Below are 18446 nucleotides of genomic sequence, written 5' to 3' on the forward strand. Positions count from 1 at the left end.
TCAGTAGAGCCTTGTTTTTTGTCAATTCAACAAGCACATGTGGCAACAGCCCCTGAGTGTGCTGATGCACAGTTCCCCTAATATCCTAAACCAAGAGGTTTCTTGATCAATTCTAGCTTACACTTAAGAGGCTTTCTCTGGATGAGAGCTGTATTTCAGGTGCAAGCCTTTGCCAATGGGAAAAAAGATCAAACAGCCTAAAATTATTCCCCCCTCCTCTGGCTCTTCTTAAGAACTAGTGATGGCAATATGGGAAAAAGAGTTTCTTCACCAATGATAATTTGTTATTGCAATCTCTATACCACTATATGATTAGATAGTATGTGTTTCTGGACGTGGCCACAAATACTGTTTGCTCTGTCTTCTTTAAGCTGTTCTATAAACAAAGGGGACAGTTCTTTACCATACCGGACAAACTTGCCTTCCTGAAAAACAAGGAGCACTTCCAAAACTGAAGGGTGAAAGCCTCTGCTCAGTGAAGACAGTCAGAGACCTCAAAGAATCTGAAGGCAGCCAAAGCTTTGTGCATGCATCGCATGGCTGCAAGTTCACATTTTATTTATTTATTTAATAGAAGACCTAATTTAATATTTGGTATGAAATCTTGATCATGCACCAAGGTTTTTTCTCTGCCATACAAAAGGCTATTTAGATTTTACTACAACAAAGCTAGAATTTAGCAGGTTTTTACTGTTCAGAAGACTCAGCTTTCAGCAGACATAGATATTTGAAAGAAGTGTGTATTTGAGCCTTAATGGGAAGTCTGTCCATTCAGAGAACAAAAGTAGCAGCTTGCTAAATTTAAGGTGATGAGAATTTCCACTGAAGGTCATACACTGCACATTTAGGATCATTCTCTCTCATCTGTCCACTGTAGAAAAACACCTTCTATAAATATGTTTTTATCAGATATGGTTTTCATATTTTCAGTACAGCACAATCCTAACAGTTGAGGAGGATCCATTATGAAAACCCATTCATTTTGTGTTTTAGATATTTCTGGAATCAAGTTGATTAAATTATTATTTTTCCTTCTTTTTAATTTTTTAATCTTTAGACGTGATCTAACAAACGTTAGCTTTTGCAAAACTTCTGGTGCTGAAAGCAAGGCATGAAATATCCACATATATTTATTTCTTCCTATAAACTCACACCAACAAACTGAATACACTGACAGATTTTTAATGTTTGGCTGCCACATATATACAGGCCACTGCATTAAGTATGATTTTTATAGCTGACATTAGGTGGAAGTTTATGCAGAAAAACCCTATAACACTTCTGTGACCACCAGCTGACACCAATGCATTTCTGGGATATAATCACTTCAGCTCTTTGGAGTAAGATCAGTGAGCACCTAATAAAAGATTCCTGTAACAAACAGACAAGGTGAGACAGTGACTACACACAGGAGATCAAATTGCATCTCTGGGGAATACTGTACATTATCTGGATAGTGGTGATAACAGTTATCTTTATCACTCCTGGAAATGTATTTTCCTGAGAAACTCAGGAACATTACTTTAAAATAAAATTCTGTTAATTTTAGATTATAAAGATAATACCAGTGCACTTTCTCTCTCTCTTATGCAGTCACCCTAATAACTTTGGGTTGTAAGAGCATGCTCTACATCTTAACTGTCTGCCTGATTGCATCATGCACTTGATCTCAGCCCTAAATTCATGCTGAGGTAAGTGTGCTTTTACAAAAGTTCTTCCTCGAGGGAGTCAGTGAGAAGCAGTGTGGTGTCATCATTACCTTGCCATTCTCTCATCTCAGTGTCGAGATTTGCAAGCTGAGATTACAGCGGAGACAAGCTGACAAGTTTTATTCCATGCGTTTAATGGAAAGGTGATTCAGAGGTGATATTAATGAGAGTCATCTGTGTCAAAGCTTCAAATGTCAGGTCCTCCCACAGGAAAAAAAAACAAAACTAAATAAGCCATCAGAAAAGCAATGAGGAGGGAAACCCAGAAGACTGGCTTTGTCCACCTTTGTGAGTCTGATGCAGCATCTGTGCTAAGAATGTCTTTGGAGCGGTTACGGATAAGGCTACAAGCACAAGAAAAAATGAATAAAATTGGTGGAGCTATGGAAAACAGTATCAGTCGGTGACTGAAAGCCATGACTGAGGTTAGCATTGCTAAGCAGGAGTCTCACTGCTATTACAGGCAATGTAGTACCAGAGGTCACATCTTGGGCAATGGCAAGTATTGACTCCAGCAGCAACCGCTGCGTTAGCAAAAGAGAAAAAGCTAGTGCTACTGAAAAGACTATCAGAAAATATCTACTAGCTGGCTCAAAGAGGATAAATTTAGGGTCTAACAAAAATACATTCTGCAACAGTGAAAAATATAAATGCAGCACTCAAGTTTCCAAAATATTTTCCAGTACTATGATGCTTCTCATATGTTAAGGGCAATTATCAGATGAAAGCATTAGTTTCATTAATGCAGAAGCATGAACAGGTACTAATCAACATGATTCTCTTTTTTCAGCCAAAATTTGATATGTATGCTATTAAACTGGTTATTATATTAAACTATTTAACACAATATTTTTCGGGCTCTTTCTTTTCAAGAAGGAAATTATTGTGATAAATTTAACAACTGACAGTGATAACAGCTTCTTTTTGATGTCAGGTGTACCATTTAGAAGAACGTTTTTATCTTTTAGTTTACTCTGGTCATCAGATGCTACAATATTTCATGACAATACTCTACTGTGTCACTCTTCTGTGGCACCTGTTTGATGCTGAAACCAGGACAGAAAATGAATTATCAAAAGAACAGTGCTATGCTGTATAAAAATATGGACATCAACATTCAATATTACATGTGAATCAAAATAGATATTATTATAAACATACCGAGCTGGGAATAGGACCAGTCCTAACTCTAATATGTTCAAAACAGGAAGAAGCTCAATGAATTTGTAGAGGCTAGTAGTTCTTGACGCTGTTGAAAATAATTCTTGCCCCTTAGTTCCTTCTCATAAAATTGTCAATTGCCTAAACTTCTTATGCCTATGATTCTATATGAAATCGATATGGATTTGATAACAAAATTAAGGATGATTCCTTTCTATTTTTACACCTATTACACCAAAAATACAGCATAACACAATTAGCATCTTCACTTTTTTTTTAATGTAAAGGTTCACCACTATTTGCTGTTTAGCTTCTCACAAGGTCCTACTGAAGAGACTGCATTTCATCTCATAATAATACCAAGGCTAACTTAGACAGCTCCTTGTAAGCTTTTAAAATTATAATGGAACATTTTGGTTGTCACATTTACTCCATGTATAACATATACATTCCTACACATTACTTTTATTGATGAGAACTTATAAATCACATCAACAGGCTATCTTCTCTTTTCTGAACAGAGAGTGAGGGTGAGTGTTTTAGTAAATTTATTTTAGAAAGAGGATCAGTAGTGTGTGTTACAACTTGCTGCCAAGCAAGCTAGATATTTGTGTTTGAATCTAGATGAAACTACAGTACTTAACTAAATTTACTAGGCACAAGTACATGAAATCCAATATGGATAATAATTTATGAAGGTAAGAATACTGATTCCTATAACACTGCAAACTTAGTTTATGATAACATAATTAGTTACACTAATAACACTGCTTAGGCACAGTCTTGCTAATTATGATATTATAAATATTAATGATATCAAGCCTTTGTATTTGATTGCCCCTAGTAGGATCATTTGTCATTGTATTTCCTTTTACCCATGTTGGATTATTTTTCTCCCTTTTCCCTTGAATGTTCATTCCTGGACGAACAGGCATTCTGAGCCTGTGCCTAGAATATATCACTATCTTATCAATGATGCAGCATGGCTAACTTAATATGTTGTTATTTAGTAGCAGTGATCCAATGATATAATTTAGTGCTAAGGGCAATCAGATACACAATCAGTTATATTCTGTATGTCTTGTTCCTTTTAAATGTCTAACAGAGCCAGCCAGACAAGATTACAGAGGGCTTTGTTTTTCATGTGACCTGTTTCAAGTTAAGATTCCTTTGAATTATTAAATGCTTCCTTAAAGCATCTTTTCATGCTACCTTTTAAAGTTAATTATTGATGTAGTGACAAGTGGAAAAGACTAAGAATTACAATGTTTTTTTCTCATTCAAAAGGACATGAGAAACATCTTTGACAATGGTTGTCTGTTTAGTAAAATACAAAGGTAATATAAAGACAGAACACTGAATGCAGCTTTAAAGAAGAATTACTATAGATCTCTGTTACATGAGTTGGAAATGCTGTGCATGTTTCTACAGGTGTTAAGAGAAGGAAGTTTAAATAGAACCCTTTGAGCCTGGTTTAACTGCTTAACATAAGTAGATGAAAGTGAAACTGCTTATATCTTGTTTTATTTTTAAGCAGCGTATTATCCAGAGCTTTAGGAATAGGATTGTCTTTTCTCCTTGAAGGTAATGTTATAATTTACAGGGCTCCACAGAGAACAACAACAATATAGGAGTCTCTAATCTCCTGCTAAATCCAAGTCCAGTCCTCAGCAACGATAAGCAGAGATTTGGAGATGTTTGACACTCCAAATCCTATTCTTTTGTAATTCCTTACTTTTTACAACATTTGCAACAGTGTTATATCAGATTTTTGGAAGGATAATCAATAGGCATGATGTATAACTGAAATCAGTCTTCAAAGTTATCCCCTCTAGTAACCAGAAACAAAAGCCCAGCCTCCCTGCTGTGCAGGTATTTTGCTTAGAGCAGCAGGCAGCCAGGGCATCAGTAGGAAGCCAGTTACACCTCCCTGCTTCTCAGCGTGGATCAACCAGTGCCCTGGTGGAGGGGTGAGCAGTAATGGGGCAGCTGCAACCCACTGCATCTGGAAAAAATCTCCAAAGATGCTTTTGGAGCAGGGAACTACTAGAACAGGGAGAAAAGGTAGTCCAGAGGTTAGGATTTCAGAGAGACCATAGATTATATTTCTATTCCACCATAGCCTTTCTAGGTTTAAATGATCTTGTAGAATCTATTAAATTATTTAGTGTCTCTGTTCCTCACCTGGAACTTCCCTGCCTTGCAGAGGTTTTAGGATTCAGCATACAGAAGAATATGAGTTGCTCAGGTATGAAGATGGAAGGGCCACTCCTACCTGACTGGTGTTTCAACTAAGAGCTGGTTTGTGACAAGCTGTCTCAGCCAGTCAGGCCCAGTGCTGGAAGCTTTCATGTCTCCTGAATGTTGCACCCTGTCTGGAACAGCCAGGAACTTCTGGCACAATATTAGTATCAATCTGAATTGAGATGAGTTTCATTACAACAAGCAGTTCCAGAACTTGTTCCAAAGCATTTGTAATTTTACATCCTACACTTTTTAAAAAGACATGGTGTTATGAATCAGGTGGAGAGATGATATTTACAGTAAAAATGTTATACTGTGGTTATTTCAATGTTGTCTTCTTAAGCTGCATTCAGATATTTGTTAATACGGAAAAGGAAAAAGACTTGGTGACTAATTGTGACAACAGCAGTAATTAACCAAGGCAAGTAGCAGAAACTGCACACAATGGTGTGCAATGAAATAACATACCTTTCCCATCAGATCAGCAATTCTAGGTACTGGTTTTCCCTTCTGATGGCACATGGTTGCAGGACTCTGTCCATTCCAGTCTTCAAGTTCCTCAATGCTTTTCAGGTAAAGAAGAGCTTGCAGTCCAGTGCAGTAGTCATCAATAACAGTGAAATCTTGATTCTGGATTGCACTGCACACCTACAAAATGCAAGTCAGTTATCAGCAACATCCTGGCAGAGGAACATATGGAATTAGCAAGCTCTTTGGACTTGGTGATTATCAGATGACCCTTCCTGCAACTTCACTTGAAAAGCACCACAAGAATTCAGGATGTTAATTGGCTGCTTAATCTCATGCAATGATACCACCACTGCAGTTCAGGAGAAAAAAGAAATAGCATTAGTCATGTCTAGATTTTCTAACAGCATCCCTTAGACCAGATCTGAAGGCTGTTCAGAAGGCTGCATGCCCAGTCCCAAGCGTGCCTTCCAAGGTGCTGATGCTGAGCATGCCAAGCACACTTGCAAACCACCAGCTGTGCTCAGACCTTTGCCTGCAGACAGACAGTGGTATTGCCCAGCCTGCTCTGTTCAGGAAGCACAGGCATATTCAGTTAGGTCTCAGACAAACAAATCACAAAACCACAGACTTGCTGAGGTTGCAAGTCATTTCTAGAGATTGTCTTGTCCAACCTCCCAGCTCAGAGAAGGGTCAGCTAGAGGAGGCTACCAAAGACTGTATCCAGTTGTGGTTTGATGATCTTGTGAGTCTTTTCCAACCTAATGATTCTGTGATTCTGTGTGAGTAACTCCAAAGACGCTTGCACAACCTCTCTGGGGAACCTGGTCCAGTGTTCAATATTCCCTGAATCTTTTTCTTGTATTTAAATAGAATTTTCTGTTCCAGTTTGTGCCCATTGCCTCTTATCCTTTCACTGGATAACTCTATGAAGAATCTGGCTCTACCCAGAAAGCATCTCAGCAAATAGCACCCATTAAGCTGACCCATTAGTATGGGTGAGTATTGCTAGCCACAGAACAGAACAGCCCCTGCTGCTAACAACTATTTGCCATCCAGTGGTATTGGGAGGCTAGGACACTTTGTTTTAGATACTTTAGAAACACAGATAGCAATATAGTTTTATAAACATACAAAGCAATAAACCCTGACCTGCAGGGCTTAACATATAAACACAAAACTACTGACAGCAGAGAACAATCTGACCATTTACATGGATTCTTCTAGATCATTTTGTATCAACTCAGATTTAAACCCACAGAGATCCCCAACCAAACTGACAAGTGAATAAAAAAATCCCTAACTCTTCTTGGAACACCTTCTCATTAGCTCAACTGTAATCATCCATCAGTGACGAGGTGCAGGGTTGGCTGAGTACCATTAATTGCCAGTCCCTGGAAATGCTCTGAAATTCCAGATGTGTCAGTGTTTTCAGCCTCTGATTCAGCTTTTATTCTAAAAGCTAAAAAGAATGCTCCTGATAATATATACACTTACATGCACACATAATGAACACAACAATGAAACAGCCACCTATTTTAGACCATGAATGTGTGAACGTGCACAAACACATCCACTATCCTTGGACAGGAAAACACACCTTGGATCATAATTGGCACCAACACCCATAAAATATAGGAGAGATATAATTGTCTTTCACATTTCAGAAATGATAATACAACTTGCAACTCTGAAGACAGGTACACATCACATTGTAAGATACCATACACTACAGCTGTACAAGGAAAAAAGAAAGGCAAACTATAAAATAAGCATATGAACATTTTCTATGCAGTGCATTTACATTAGACAAAATCTGTTTCTCTGGAGAAACAGTGTGGGCATTAATTAGGTCTGTTATGCCTTCCATAGACATCAAGACTTTTTTTTTTTTTTTCCCTGAGCAATTATAGAGAACATCATAATAATTTCCTGTGCAGGTTATTTAACTGCAAAATTCAACTGATGCTTATTTAAACCTTTTTGTTCACCAAAGAATTATCTATTTTTTTAGTACATGGGTAACATTTTTATTAGCTTATTTTAGTATTCTTAAAAATACTAAAACTGTAAAAAAATACAGTTAAAAGCCATGTCATGTCACTTGAAACAAGTTCAGGCACTGTTGTCAAAATCCTGAAATATTTTGACAGGATGTATACACATGAGATACACTGGAGGATACCTGTAATAACCTTATAAATAAAGAGGCTTTTACTGTTTTCCATCTTGTAGTGCAGTGTTATGAACTGCAATAATATAAAAATGTGCAGAAGATGATATCACACTAAAAGCTAACATTTGATCCCTGTGAGTCTATGTGCAGTGCACTGTCTGCCATCCCTGGAAAGTTAAGTAGGTTCCAAAACCAAAGGCAAAATGCAATCTTTTAAGAAAAATGTAAATCCCTGCAGTAAAGAAAAATATTATCTCGAAGCGGAAAGTCTTAGGAACAAAATTAGCAAGTGTTTTCAGATGATCCTCCTCTTCTGTAGGAGCCTTTTGACTATAGTGCCTAATGGTTCAGATAATTAAACAAAGACATGCGTTTCACTGATTTCACTGTGATAAAAGCAACTGCTTACGTTGATGAGCCTTTCCGAGAACAAGAGAGGTTCAAACATTAACACAAAAAAACCAACAGAAATAGTTTTACCATGTATTTGGCAAATTCAAAACATTCTGAGCTTTGCAATTAGTTATGTTGCACATATCAGATGGTGAGATTTGTGTTTTAGGTTTACAGTATCTTCCATGAATCAGAGTAGAAGCCTTTGCTGCATTTTAAAAGGTGGTGAACAAAGTCAAGATAAAAGGTCACCCTGACCCATCAGCCATGACAATTTTTACACTACAGAGAGGTTTTTAGCATCATACCTGGCTGCCTTTGAATCACCATTTTAAGTGATGCTGTGCCCTCTTTTCTGCACAAGACAAGTGGCAGGGCAGTAGACCTGGTAAGACTCAAACTCATGCATCCGGAAACGTCACAGAAGAACTGAGCCGACCAGTCGCCACACATCATTAATGCCCCTGCTTCACTCCTGCTGCTTGCACTGGGAATCTGAGTGCTACCCTTCCCTTGCGAAGCTAAATGTTGAGCCCCGTCTTCTGCTGGTATCTTATTTTATGGGTGAGCAGGAAGAACAGTCTAGCTATGGCCATATTTAAAATGTAACTACCTTTTGGTTGCTGCCACCTTTCATTTACTGTCTTATTAAACCAACTTAACAGGAGATAAAGGCAAGCAGGGTGCTGCTGTAACAGCTGTTGTCCGTGCTTTGCACACCAATCAGAGCAGCAGCATGAAACTGAACTGCAACCAGCCCTGCCCACTCAGTCTCTTGCCTCAGCATCGTGGTTTTACCAACCAAACATAGCAAAATGTGCTTCCTTTTAGGCTCTCAAGCAAAAGCCTGGAAAAAACACGTAACTTCACAACTGAGAACATATACATGGTCATATTGTGCCAGACCAGCAGTCCGTATCCTCTGTCCAACAGAATGGACACGTATAAGAAACAGAGTCAGTGTAGACCAGCAGACCACATGGTTTATCAGCCCAGGTTCTGGCAAGCAGTAGTGCTGGGACTTTGCATGGCAGAGATGGCACCTGTTTAATATCCCTTGATCCTAAAAAATCCAACTGAATATGTTTTATGAGTAAATTAACATTCAAGTATTCACTGACTCAAGTTTTCCCCTGAAACACTGGGGTAGAAAGTAGGTTTTACTTCTCTGGAAGATGAGACACAGGCCTCGTGAGCAACCTGTGGGACTGAGTGAGGTCCAGATGACAATGCAGCTGTTACCTGTCCTGCTAACAAGTGCTGGTCCAGCAGTCTTGTTTATGTTTGTCTCTAGCTCTGGACTAGAACTTGGGCTAGAAAAGAAAGGTGCTACATTTTTCCTGCTTAGAAAGGTAACATACGTTATTCATATTGCACTAATATACAGGGAGATAATTTTGCATAAGCATAGTTTTACTGCATTGCCCGGATCTGCTTTGGCAGTAGAACTGCTACAATTTCATTTTTAACATCTGACCTCCCCCCCTTTCCCCCAGATTCAGATTCCTTGTTCCACCCCAATGATTGCCCCTTATGTCCCAAAAGAGACAAATAGGCCAGCATGCTATGTATGATCAATTATATTGTGCTTTCAGTATTCCAAAATCTAAAACTGTTCAGACTAAGTTGCAACTGTAGGTTACAATTCTAATCTATACAGACATGTCTGAGATACTAAAAGGCACAATGCCTGCTTTGCGGCTGGTAAATCAAAAATACACCAAATGATCTCATTGTGGAATGGGGATGTGAAATGAATCACAGGCTAAGGCTCTAAGTAAAACTATTCTGCAAAATGCAATGATGGGAGAGGCATGCAAAGGTCCCTGCTGATGTCTTGCATAAGAAATGACCTGTCTGCTCCGTTACTAAGTAAACATAAATACTGAGTCTAACTTTGTAAAAGAATCCAGAGGCATTACAAATCTTACTTGAGGAACCAGAGTAAATTGTCAGGAGATCATTATGGTGTAAAAAAATTTACAGGTTACATGATTGTTACAGATCAGTCACATCAATTTGAAACTTTTAATTTACATAATTTGAAGAAAAAGTTCATTATTGGTGACAGGTGCTACCATATCAGTTATAAAACATTGTAAATCTCATTGCTTTTAGAAGAATCATGACACAACAAAGAGATGCCAATTTCTAAAGTCTTTACTGAGAGCTCTGCCTGTGTAAGATCTTTCAGGTTTTGTCCATAGTCTACGTTTCTATGAACAATGGGGAAAATACCCAGACATTGCATTTTATTTTTATTTTGCTCTCTAAAATAAATGAATGTGGTTCCTGTCCAAACCTCAGCATATCCTAGGGGACCATGTGGAAGACTTGTGCCAACCATGCAGAACCTGTACAAAGTGGCTGAGGCATTTCCAGTCACATCAACCACTAAAGCAATTCCTGTTCAGTGTTGTCCTTGCAATTGTGCATAGGGGGATGTTGCAAAGGAGAAAATATTTTCTATAACACTAGAAAGAGTATACAATGCACTCCTCTTCGGGCATCACTCTATCCATTCTCTCTTACCCCATGGACTTCAGTTTTCACATAAACTTATAGTTATATGGTGAAATCCCAGCTGGACAGGTGATTGTGGGGAAGAAGGCACAAAAAATGGACAGCAGTCCTCATCTGCATTCTTTTTATTCCATCAGTAGCAGGGATTTCAGGAGAGGTGGAAGACAAGATGCAGATCTAGACATATTTGCATCAGTTCTTCCCTATACTACTCTTAACTTGCAAAAGGTTCAGATACTGCTAGTTCACTGCAAAAGGCCGGAGCAGGTCAGAGAATCTAGCCTGTTTAATAACCTGCTGCCTTGTACAAGTGTTCTTGTTGTGGCCACATCTGCAAGAACAAAAATGCTGCAATGTCTGGCAGCAGTCATGCTCCTATGTTAAATTGTCTCAAAGCACTGTTAAAACCATTTTCCAACAATGAAATCATGGCAGGAGACAACTTATAGAAAATTTTAATTTTTACACCTCTCCAAAATATGTTTCGCTCTTCAGAATATGGGTATAAAGTATTTGTCATTTTTTTGAAAACAGAAGTCACAGTAAGGAGCCAGATGGGTGGCAGTGATACATGATCTAGAAGTAAGATTGATGAATATATATTTGTATATACAAACACAAATGACATAGCTTGACTGTTCTACTATATTAGTTTCCATAGTTTCCATTTGTTGTAGCTGTAGAACATCAAAGCAGTGATGTCCTCGTATATTGCATTTAGTGGTAATGTAACGGACTACCGAAAAAAAAAAAAATCAAAGTGAGATTTTCTAAGTAGTTTCCTGGCAATTGAGACGGCAGGCTCTTTCATCTGTGCTGTAACTGTGGCAGTGCATTGATTTAAACTCCTTCTGAGATCTCAAATGCTTTTATATTCTTAGGTCTCGCTGGCTGCTTTCTTTTTGCTTTTTTTTTCCCTCTTCAAATTATAAAATTCTAGCATTTAGCAGAATGCCATCTTGCTTCCCCAGAAGACAAGACTTATTTCAGCTTTGGTTCTAAACTGCACTGGATGTCTAAATAAAATAGCTCTCAAAATGCCATCCAATAAGGAAATTGGCCTTTGACTTCACAGTTTCTAATATTCTTACTATATCAAGGGCATAAAAAATATTATTTCTCTGAGGTACCTACAAGAGGTTTTTAAAATGGATTAACAATTTTGATTTTCCATTAATTCACCTGACTTACTTTAAAATATTTTTACTGATAAACCCAAATTATAAGCAAAACATTTACTGTGTTGATTTTAAACACAACATAGTTTCAATTTTAGCATTATTATCATCTTTTTATAGAAGATTTCTTTCTCTATTAAATTTCTTCCTGATAAGTATTGAAGACATAAATCCACCTTGTAGTTAAAAAAACATTTATGAATTACTTTAAGCTGGTTTTCAGTGCATAGTTGTGGTGACTGCTTTTCTGATTAGTGTCTATTGATTAATATTCTGCTGGAAAAAGACTGAAATAGTAAAAGAATACTTCAGGAAGGATTCTCTTTGTGCCCATTTGGGTACTTATATGAATCAACACCCTTGAGAAAATTAATTTTATTGTAGCAGGCAAGAGCATGATTATAATCTGGGTAAGGCATATATACAATTTAAAATTTATTCTCAAAAGCAACTAACAAAAATTAACTCAGCTAAAGGGAGATCTTTCTAGGCTATGGAATCTATATGCTGCATAGCGCTTGCCTATGGAAATGACAATGTGTCTTTTCTAGCTCCTGTACAATGATTTAGATGGCCCCAGACTTATAGAGGAATAAAGCAGTACACACAGCATTGGTTGCCTGATACAGTACTCACAGTAATGTGGCAAGAGCTGTGATGTGAGAGTAAGCAGAAAAATAAAATCTCCTCTGAGATGGGTTTCCGTACTTACAGTCTTCAGGATACTGATGTCTGCAGAAAGGCCGCCTGTATAATGATGGTTCCTTCTCCTCATGTGTTGTTGAACACTGACTTATCAGTACATTAAAAGCACAGCCTAAATTATCCTTTCTATCAGCAATTATTACTTTTGCTAGAGGGCTGTAGGATTAAGAACATTAGGGGAAGTGGATTATCAGACAACGTGGTGCGCTCTCTTGAAAAAAATGATTCTTTGTTTTTAAAGAAGAACTTTGTAAGAAAAAGCTTCCCAAATATTGATATAGTACAGATGGAATGATTTGATTCATTCACATTAGCTGCTTAAACGACTCTAGAGATACAGGTTAGCAGATGGGATCTTACTTAATAAGGCTTCAGATACTATATCAAGATGCAAAACTGATTTGGATGATAGCTGATAGCCTTTTTAAAATACTAGAATTGAGCTAATATACATGAACTAATGAACTACTACTTGTTCTAAGTCTAGTACAGCTTTCAGAAAGCAGTCTGAAGGACTCAAATATTACATCTATGAATTGTCTGAATAGCGGAGAAAAGAAAACACCTAATCTTTTTTACTGTGTCTTGGACTTGAAGTCCTCATGAGCTGAGGGCTTACTATTGATGCTTGAGGGGCAACACATAGAAGAAAGATTTAAAGATGCTAACAACTCCAGGCTCTGCATAGTAGTCAACTATTTACATAGGCTTAAGAAAACCATATTAAAAAATGATTGGGTGGTCCAATATCACGTGGATGTCAGTAACAAAGTATTTTGGTTATTGTGCTATATCCCCTCAAGTGAGTTCATCAGAGAAGCTTGGGGCAAAGTATCATTCTCATCAGAAGTATAGGCTAATGGCACTAAGTAATGGAGCTCAAAATGAGTTAAAAGGAGATGAAGGTCTCCATCCAAGACAAGCTTGCAAGAGCTCTATCCCCTGAACAGCTTGGGTCACCTTCACAACAGGGTAACATAACACTGACAGGTTGTTGATCAGAGCCGAGCTGATATTTAGGGAGCATCAAAGCAGGGACTACAGGTAAAGAAGTAAGGATGCAATAGCTAGGCAGCAAGAAGAGCCACATGGCTTGTGCTGAAGTCACAGTAGCCTTCTGAGACAGGCTGTAACAAAAAGCCTCCCCAGCATCACAGTGACAGTTAATCCCACTGGCACGGAGACCCCGAAGTACTGCATTTTGGGGAGTGAACAATAGACTTCGTTCATGTATTGCACCCTGGCAACCTTGGGCAACTGTAAGTGGCCACCGATAAAGGAGGAGAAATAAGTCTAGAATCTATTAGCCACTTATCAGAGGGCATGGCAGGGGTAAGAGCACTGTAAGGGATCCTTTAGGAATGTTATCCAACACATTAATTCATACTCAAATGTACTTCTCCTCCCCTTAAGTTCTTCCCTGCCAATTAATATATCTTTGATCTAAATAGCTAAACTGGATATTTAGGAGTGGGAAACTAGTACTTATCAAGGGACTTATAATGATGCAATTTTATATCCCGCATCTTTGAGAGGGGAAAAGTGTAAGAAATCAAGAATTTTCAGAAGGCTCTCTGAGGTAACTTCTTTTTTATTCTGTCAACTACCCCTAGAGGAACGTTTATCTTTCCTTATCTCACTAAAGCATCCCGTGAATTCTTAGAACTACAAAGTGGACTTTTATGCAGTAGGTGCACATGCTGATAAAAATGCTGATCAGGATCATCTTTCCTAATAAAACAAATATGATTCCACATGTATTGAACATTGAGGAGTGTGGGAAACAGCCTCATAATCAGCGATTTAGAGCAAATTGTATCATTGCACTGTAGGTCTAAAAAAAATTGAAGATACTTTTGAAATCAGATGAGCCAACTGTCCTGTGCAAACAGTCCAACCATATATAGAGTTTCTACGACTATCTTTAAATAAGTGTTGAACATCACTTCACATTTCATTTATTAATACCCAAAGCTCTCGCCTCTCTCTTTATAACTACTGTTATGGAAAATGAAATCTTTCAGTCCTCTCACTGGTTCTGCTGCTGCTGGTACAGCAGCTCCTGTACCTGTACCCTACAGCTCCTCCAAAAATATTTCTAAAGTAGATATCACTTAAGATTCTTAGACCGGGTGGGTTGAAGTTAAATATCACCAAGTAACACAACGCATCTAGTGAGAAGTTACCAGTTTTTTTAAAATTTTGTTTTCTGAGAGCTAATCAACAGAACTGGAGTTGGTCCATTCATTCCATTTTTGGAAAGGTGTATTTTTCAGAAGTAAGTGTGGTTCTAGAGAAGCACATTTTCAGAAAAGAACTGTGTTCTGAAAACTGTGTGGAAGAGATTTTCAGAATTACCAATATGTGCTGTTTGACAACACGGAATGTAACAGCTCCATTTAACTTGAAAATGTCTGGTTTGCAATCTAAGTTAATTGGAATGAAAAGGTCAAAACTAAAATATGTCGTAAAATGATTGAAACAAAGATTTTATTCACCCAAATAATATTTTTTTCTTCCAATGTGTTAATTACGCACATTTTTAGAATTTTGATTATCAGTTTAAAATAGAAAACTTTTCCATCCTTAAACTTCCCTGTTACAGAATAACTATTTCCTAATCATATAATAATACTCAGGTTCATTAATGCATAGTGAATCCAGGGTGAAGCTTCGGCATTCTTCATCCCAGGACATTCTCAATCAGACACAGCAGGGACTTGAACCCAGATCTATTTTGATTAAATGAAATTAGTCAATGAAAAACAGTTTCCTCAAAGAAGTTTTCAACAAACTCTGATGAGAACCATCTACTGAGGGACATCCTCCTGTGCCCAGAATTTTGAAAGCTGCAGACCTCTCAAAATCAAACAGAAGAGCAATTTTTCCATTCTGGAACCTCAGTTCAGTCCTGCAATGATTAACCCCTCATTCTTGTGAGTCTTTCCGCCTAGTACTCTCACATTTTATTTCAGCTAAAATTACTTTCATCCTTTATCAGCTTCCCTGTACGAATTTGTGCAGCAGCTGCTGTGTCCATTGAAGAGTGAGATTCATGTGAGTAAAATAGTTCTGACCCTTCAAGTCCTTCATGTCTGAGATAAAAACCCACTTTCACATTTCCTTAGGGATTGTTTTACTTATCTCTGTCCAAATAATAAACATCAGTAAGAAAACCAGCGACATAACTCAGATACTGAAGGAAGTTAAATCTTTTCTTAAACATACTGCCAGTTTCAGAAAAACAGTCTCTAATTGTTTCTTTCCTTCAAATTGTATGGGAAAAAGGACCTCTTGCCAGCCAGATCAAGCTGTGTCAGGGGGCTTGTGTTGTGGCAGGAAAAAACTTCAAAAAGGCCTCACAGCTCATATTCCCAGATTGCTTCTTCCTTCCTGGGCATAAATATAGTTTTTCAACCACTGGGAAAACTGACAGATTGGTCACCAAGCTCCATCTATCCCTGAACCAAGCCCAAGACGAGCTGCATGGCTGCGCATGCCTGTGCCAGCATGGGCTCCAGGACTGTGGTGCCTTCCCCACATGCAGCCTCCTCCACTGCTTGCTCTCCCTTTTTTTCTTTCACAGCCAGCTACAGCCTCTGACTGAAAGATCGATGGAACTTCTACGATAAAAAAAAAGGAAAATTTCTTACATGCATATTTTCTTTTTATGACTGATAATGTTTCTAAGAAAAACTTCTTTGACAGCAGAGCTTTGCAAATGTGAATGTTTTGTGTTTTGCCTTCTTGAAAAAACAAGTCCCCTGCAGTTGCAACACATACAATTTAAAACAAAAGACAGGAAATTCCCTAAGTAATTATTGAAGATTATAGTAATGAAAAAGGAAACTCAGCATTTTCCACTGTGCTTATCTTTCCTTCTATTTACATTTTCAATATCCAACAAGGAGCAAGGTACATTTTCAGATTCAGTTTTGAGTAACCTCCACACTTGTACACTAAAGGAACTCTGTCTACCAACAAAGCCAGCTTTGCATCTGACAGCAATCTGAGCTGAGTAAAACAACTTGCCACAATTTCTTTAACACTTAACTGAGCCTCTTTTGAAGAGTCATCTCCATGTTGCTTTTACTTTGTAAACTTTTAAATGAAACTCGCTTGATGTCAATTCACACCATGTGGTTTTATCTATAGGGAGGACAGCTCTGTGCTTGTTCATATGAGATAGCTGCAGCATGAATCCACATCAGCAGTGTGAATCTACATTAAAAATAGGTGCAGCAGTGCTGGGGTTTGGAAAGACAAGCAATATTATGGATTCTTGGGAGAGATGGAGAGAGCATATTGCCAAAACAATTATTCTTCACATCTCCTCAACTCTTAAAGTCCCTGTGACACCAGTCCCAGGGAAGCAGGGTAGACGCTTGGGCAGAAGAGGAAAGAGAAGCAAGCTCAGCTTCCCCAGGTATAAGAGCAGAGAACAAATCCTCTGCAGAGGCTGGGAGGGACTGGTGTAGGACAGCATTTGAGCTGATGCTCAATTGAGACCTAATTGTTATTAGATGATTATTACCATTCAGTGATAGTTAAACCTACTTTGCATGAGAATCCATTTTAAGAATCACAAATAGCAATTGTTATGGAATGAGCTTGAATTCATTCTTACAAATTTATGAAATAACAATCCTATCTATAAAGACCTCATTTACTAGCTGGTGAAATGAGCAGAAATAAAGGAAAGCTAATAGATAAATCCCTTAAGCAGCTCCAAATAAAATGTAAAACTACTGCAAAACTGCTCAAAATAAAAGGCATTATTAGTTTAGAGTTCAGTCCATAACTTTACAATATGCTGATTTGAATATTGCAACTTTTCATTAAAAAGGGGAAGATAAAAATAAAAATCAACAATGAAAACCTGTTCTAATTTGATTTTATTCTCAACTATAACCGAAAAACTTTCTAGATTGTTTTTGTTTGACAAATTCTTTTTTCCGTTAAAAGGAATTCTCACAGACAATTCTCGCAATCTATTAGTAATTTCCAGGTGAAGCATCTGTAATGAAGCAAGTATGGCAGTCCCCTAATGACTTTTTTTATTAGCAAAGACAGACAGACAGTTGAGAGCAAGCTGAGTTTCTGTAATTAGCACTGAACTAAGAAAAAAGAAGCAGAAAATAATGAAATGTTTATCGGAAGTTATTGCTTGAGCAGGTCTATCCCAATGCTTCTCTCTCTTTCAGATTCATTTTTCTTTTGATTTTTATGTCGACATGTTCAAACAGCACTTTGTTCACTCTTTTGTTTCTGCACGTACTGTAAATTCCAGCTCTGCAGTGCAGGGCCATTCCATTCAGTGCCGTGTCCATTGAAGACTTTTTTTAGGCGCATGGCTCTGTGAGCAAGAGAGCTAATGATACCTGGCTTCCAGCAGCTCTGTGTCTCCTGGTTGGGTTCTCTGACATCTAATAAGTGTGACTGCCAATTAAAGACTTTCCTGTGGCTGACATAGTCCTAACAGCACTATCCCATGTGGATTCTCAGAGGTCTAATAAAGGTGAACTCATGGTGTGCTTGTGCATCCAATGAAGGGATGCAGGTACACTCTCACCTCTGCCTGTCTTTTTTGTTTTCCCAAAACTTTTTATAGCAAAATACTTCCTATTTTCCAGCAAATTTCATTAAAAATAGCCACAAAGCTCAAACGTGACTGAGGACACTCAAAAGAATATTAAAACACATACTGAGTTTCTTTGGAAATACAGGTTAAAAACTGCTATTATTACATGAGACTAGATTAATCTCAATCAAATGACTTAGATCTGAAAAGTAGTTGTGCCTTAAGTGGTATTTTTTTTTCCTTAAAATTGCTGATGGATTTAAAGAGCCATCCCTTGAATCTCATCTCATATAACTTTGGTGACCTGT

The 18446-nt window shown here is 37.8% G+C and overlaps 1 protein-coding gene across 3 annotated transcripts in view; it reads right to left on the bottom strand.

The window, feature by feature from the left end:
• The window catches only part of DPYD (dihydropyrimidine dehydrogenase), a 368728-nt gene that overhangs the window by 47373 nt on the left and 302909 nt on the right, over positions 1–18446 (bottom strand). For 2 of the 3 annotated variants that reach the window (XM_069862153.1, XM_069862152.1), the window contains exon 20: positions 5583–5762. The exons of the other annotated variant lie outside the window; for it this stretch is intronic. In XM_069862153.1, the coding sequence (XP_069718254.1) occupies positions 5583–5762 (180 nt within the window). The remainder of the gene's footprint in view (positions 1–5582; positions 5763–18446) is intronic. 3 annotated transcript variants of the gene reach the window in all.

This window comes from Phaenicophaeus curvirostris, chromosome 8 (genome assembly GCF_032191515.1).
Source record: "Phaenicophaeus curvirostris isolate KB17595 chromosome 8, BPBGC_Pcur_1.0, whole genome shotgun sequence".
Taxonomy (NCBI): domain Eukaryota; kingdom Metazoa; phylum Chordata; class Aves; order Cuculiformes; family Cuculidae; genus Phaenicophaeus; species Phaenicophaeus curvirostris.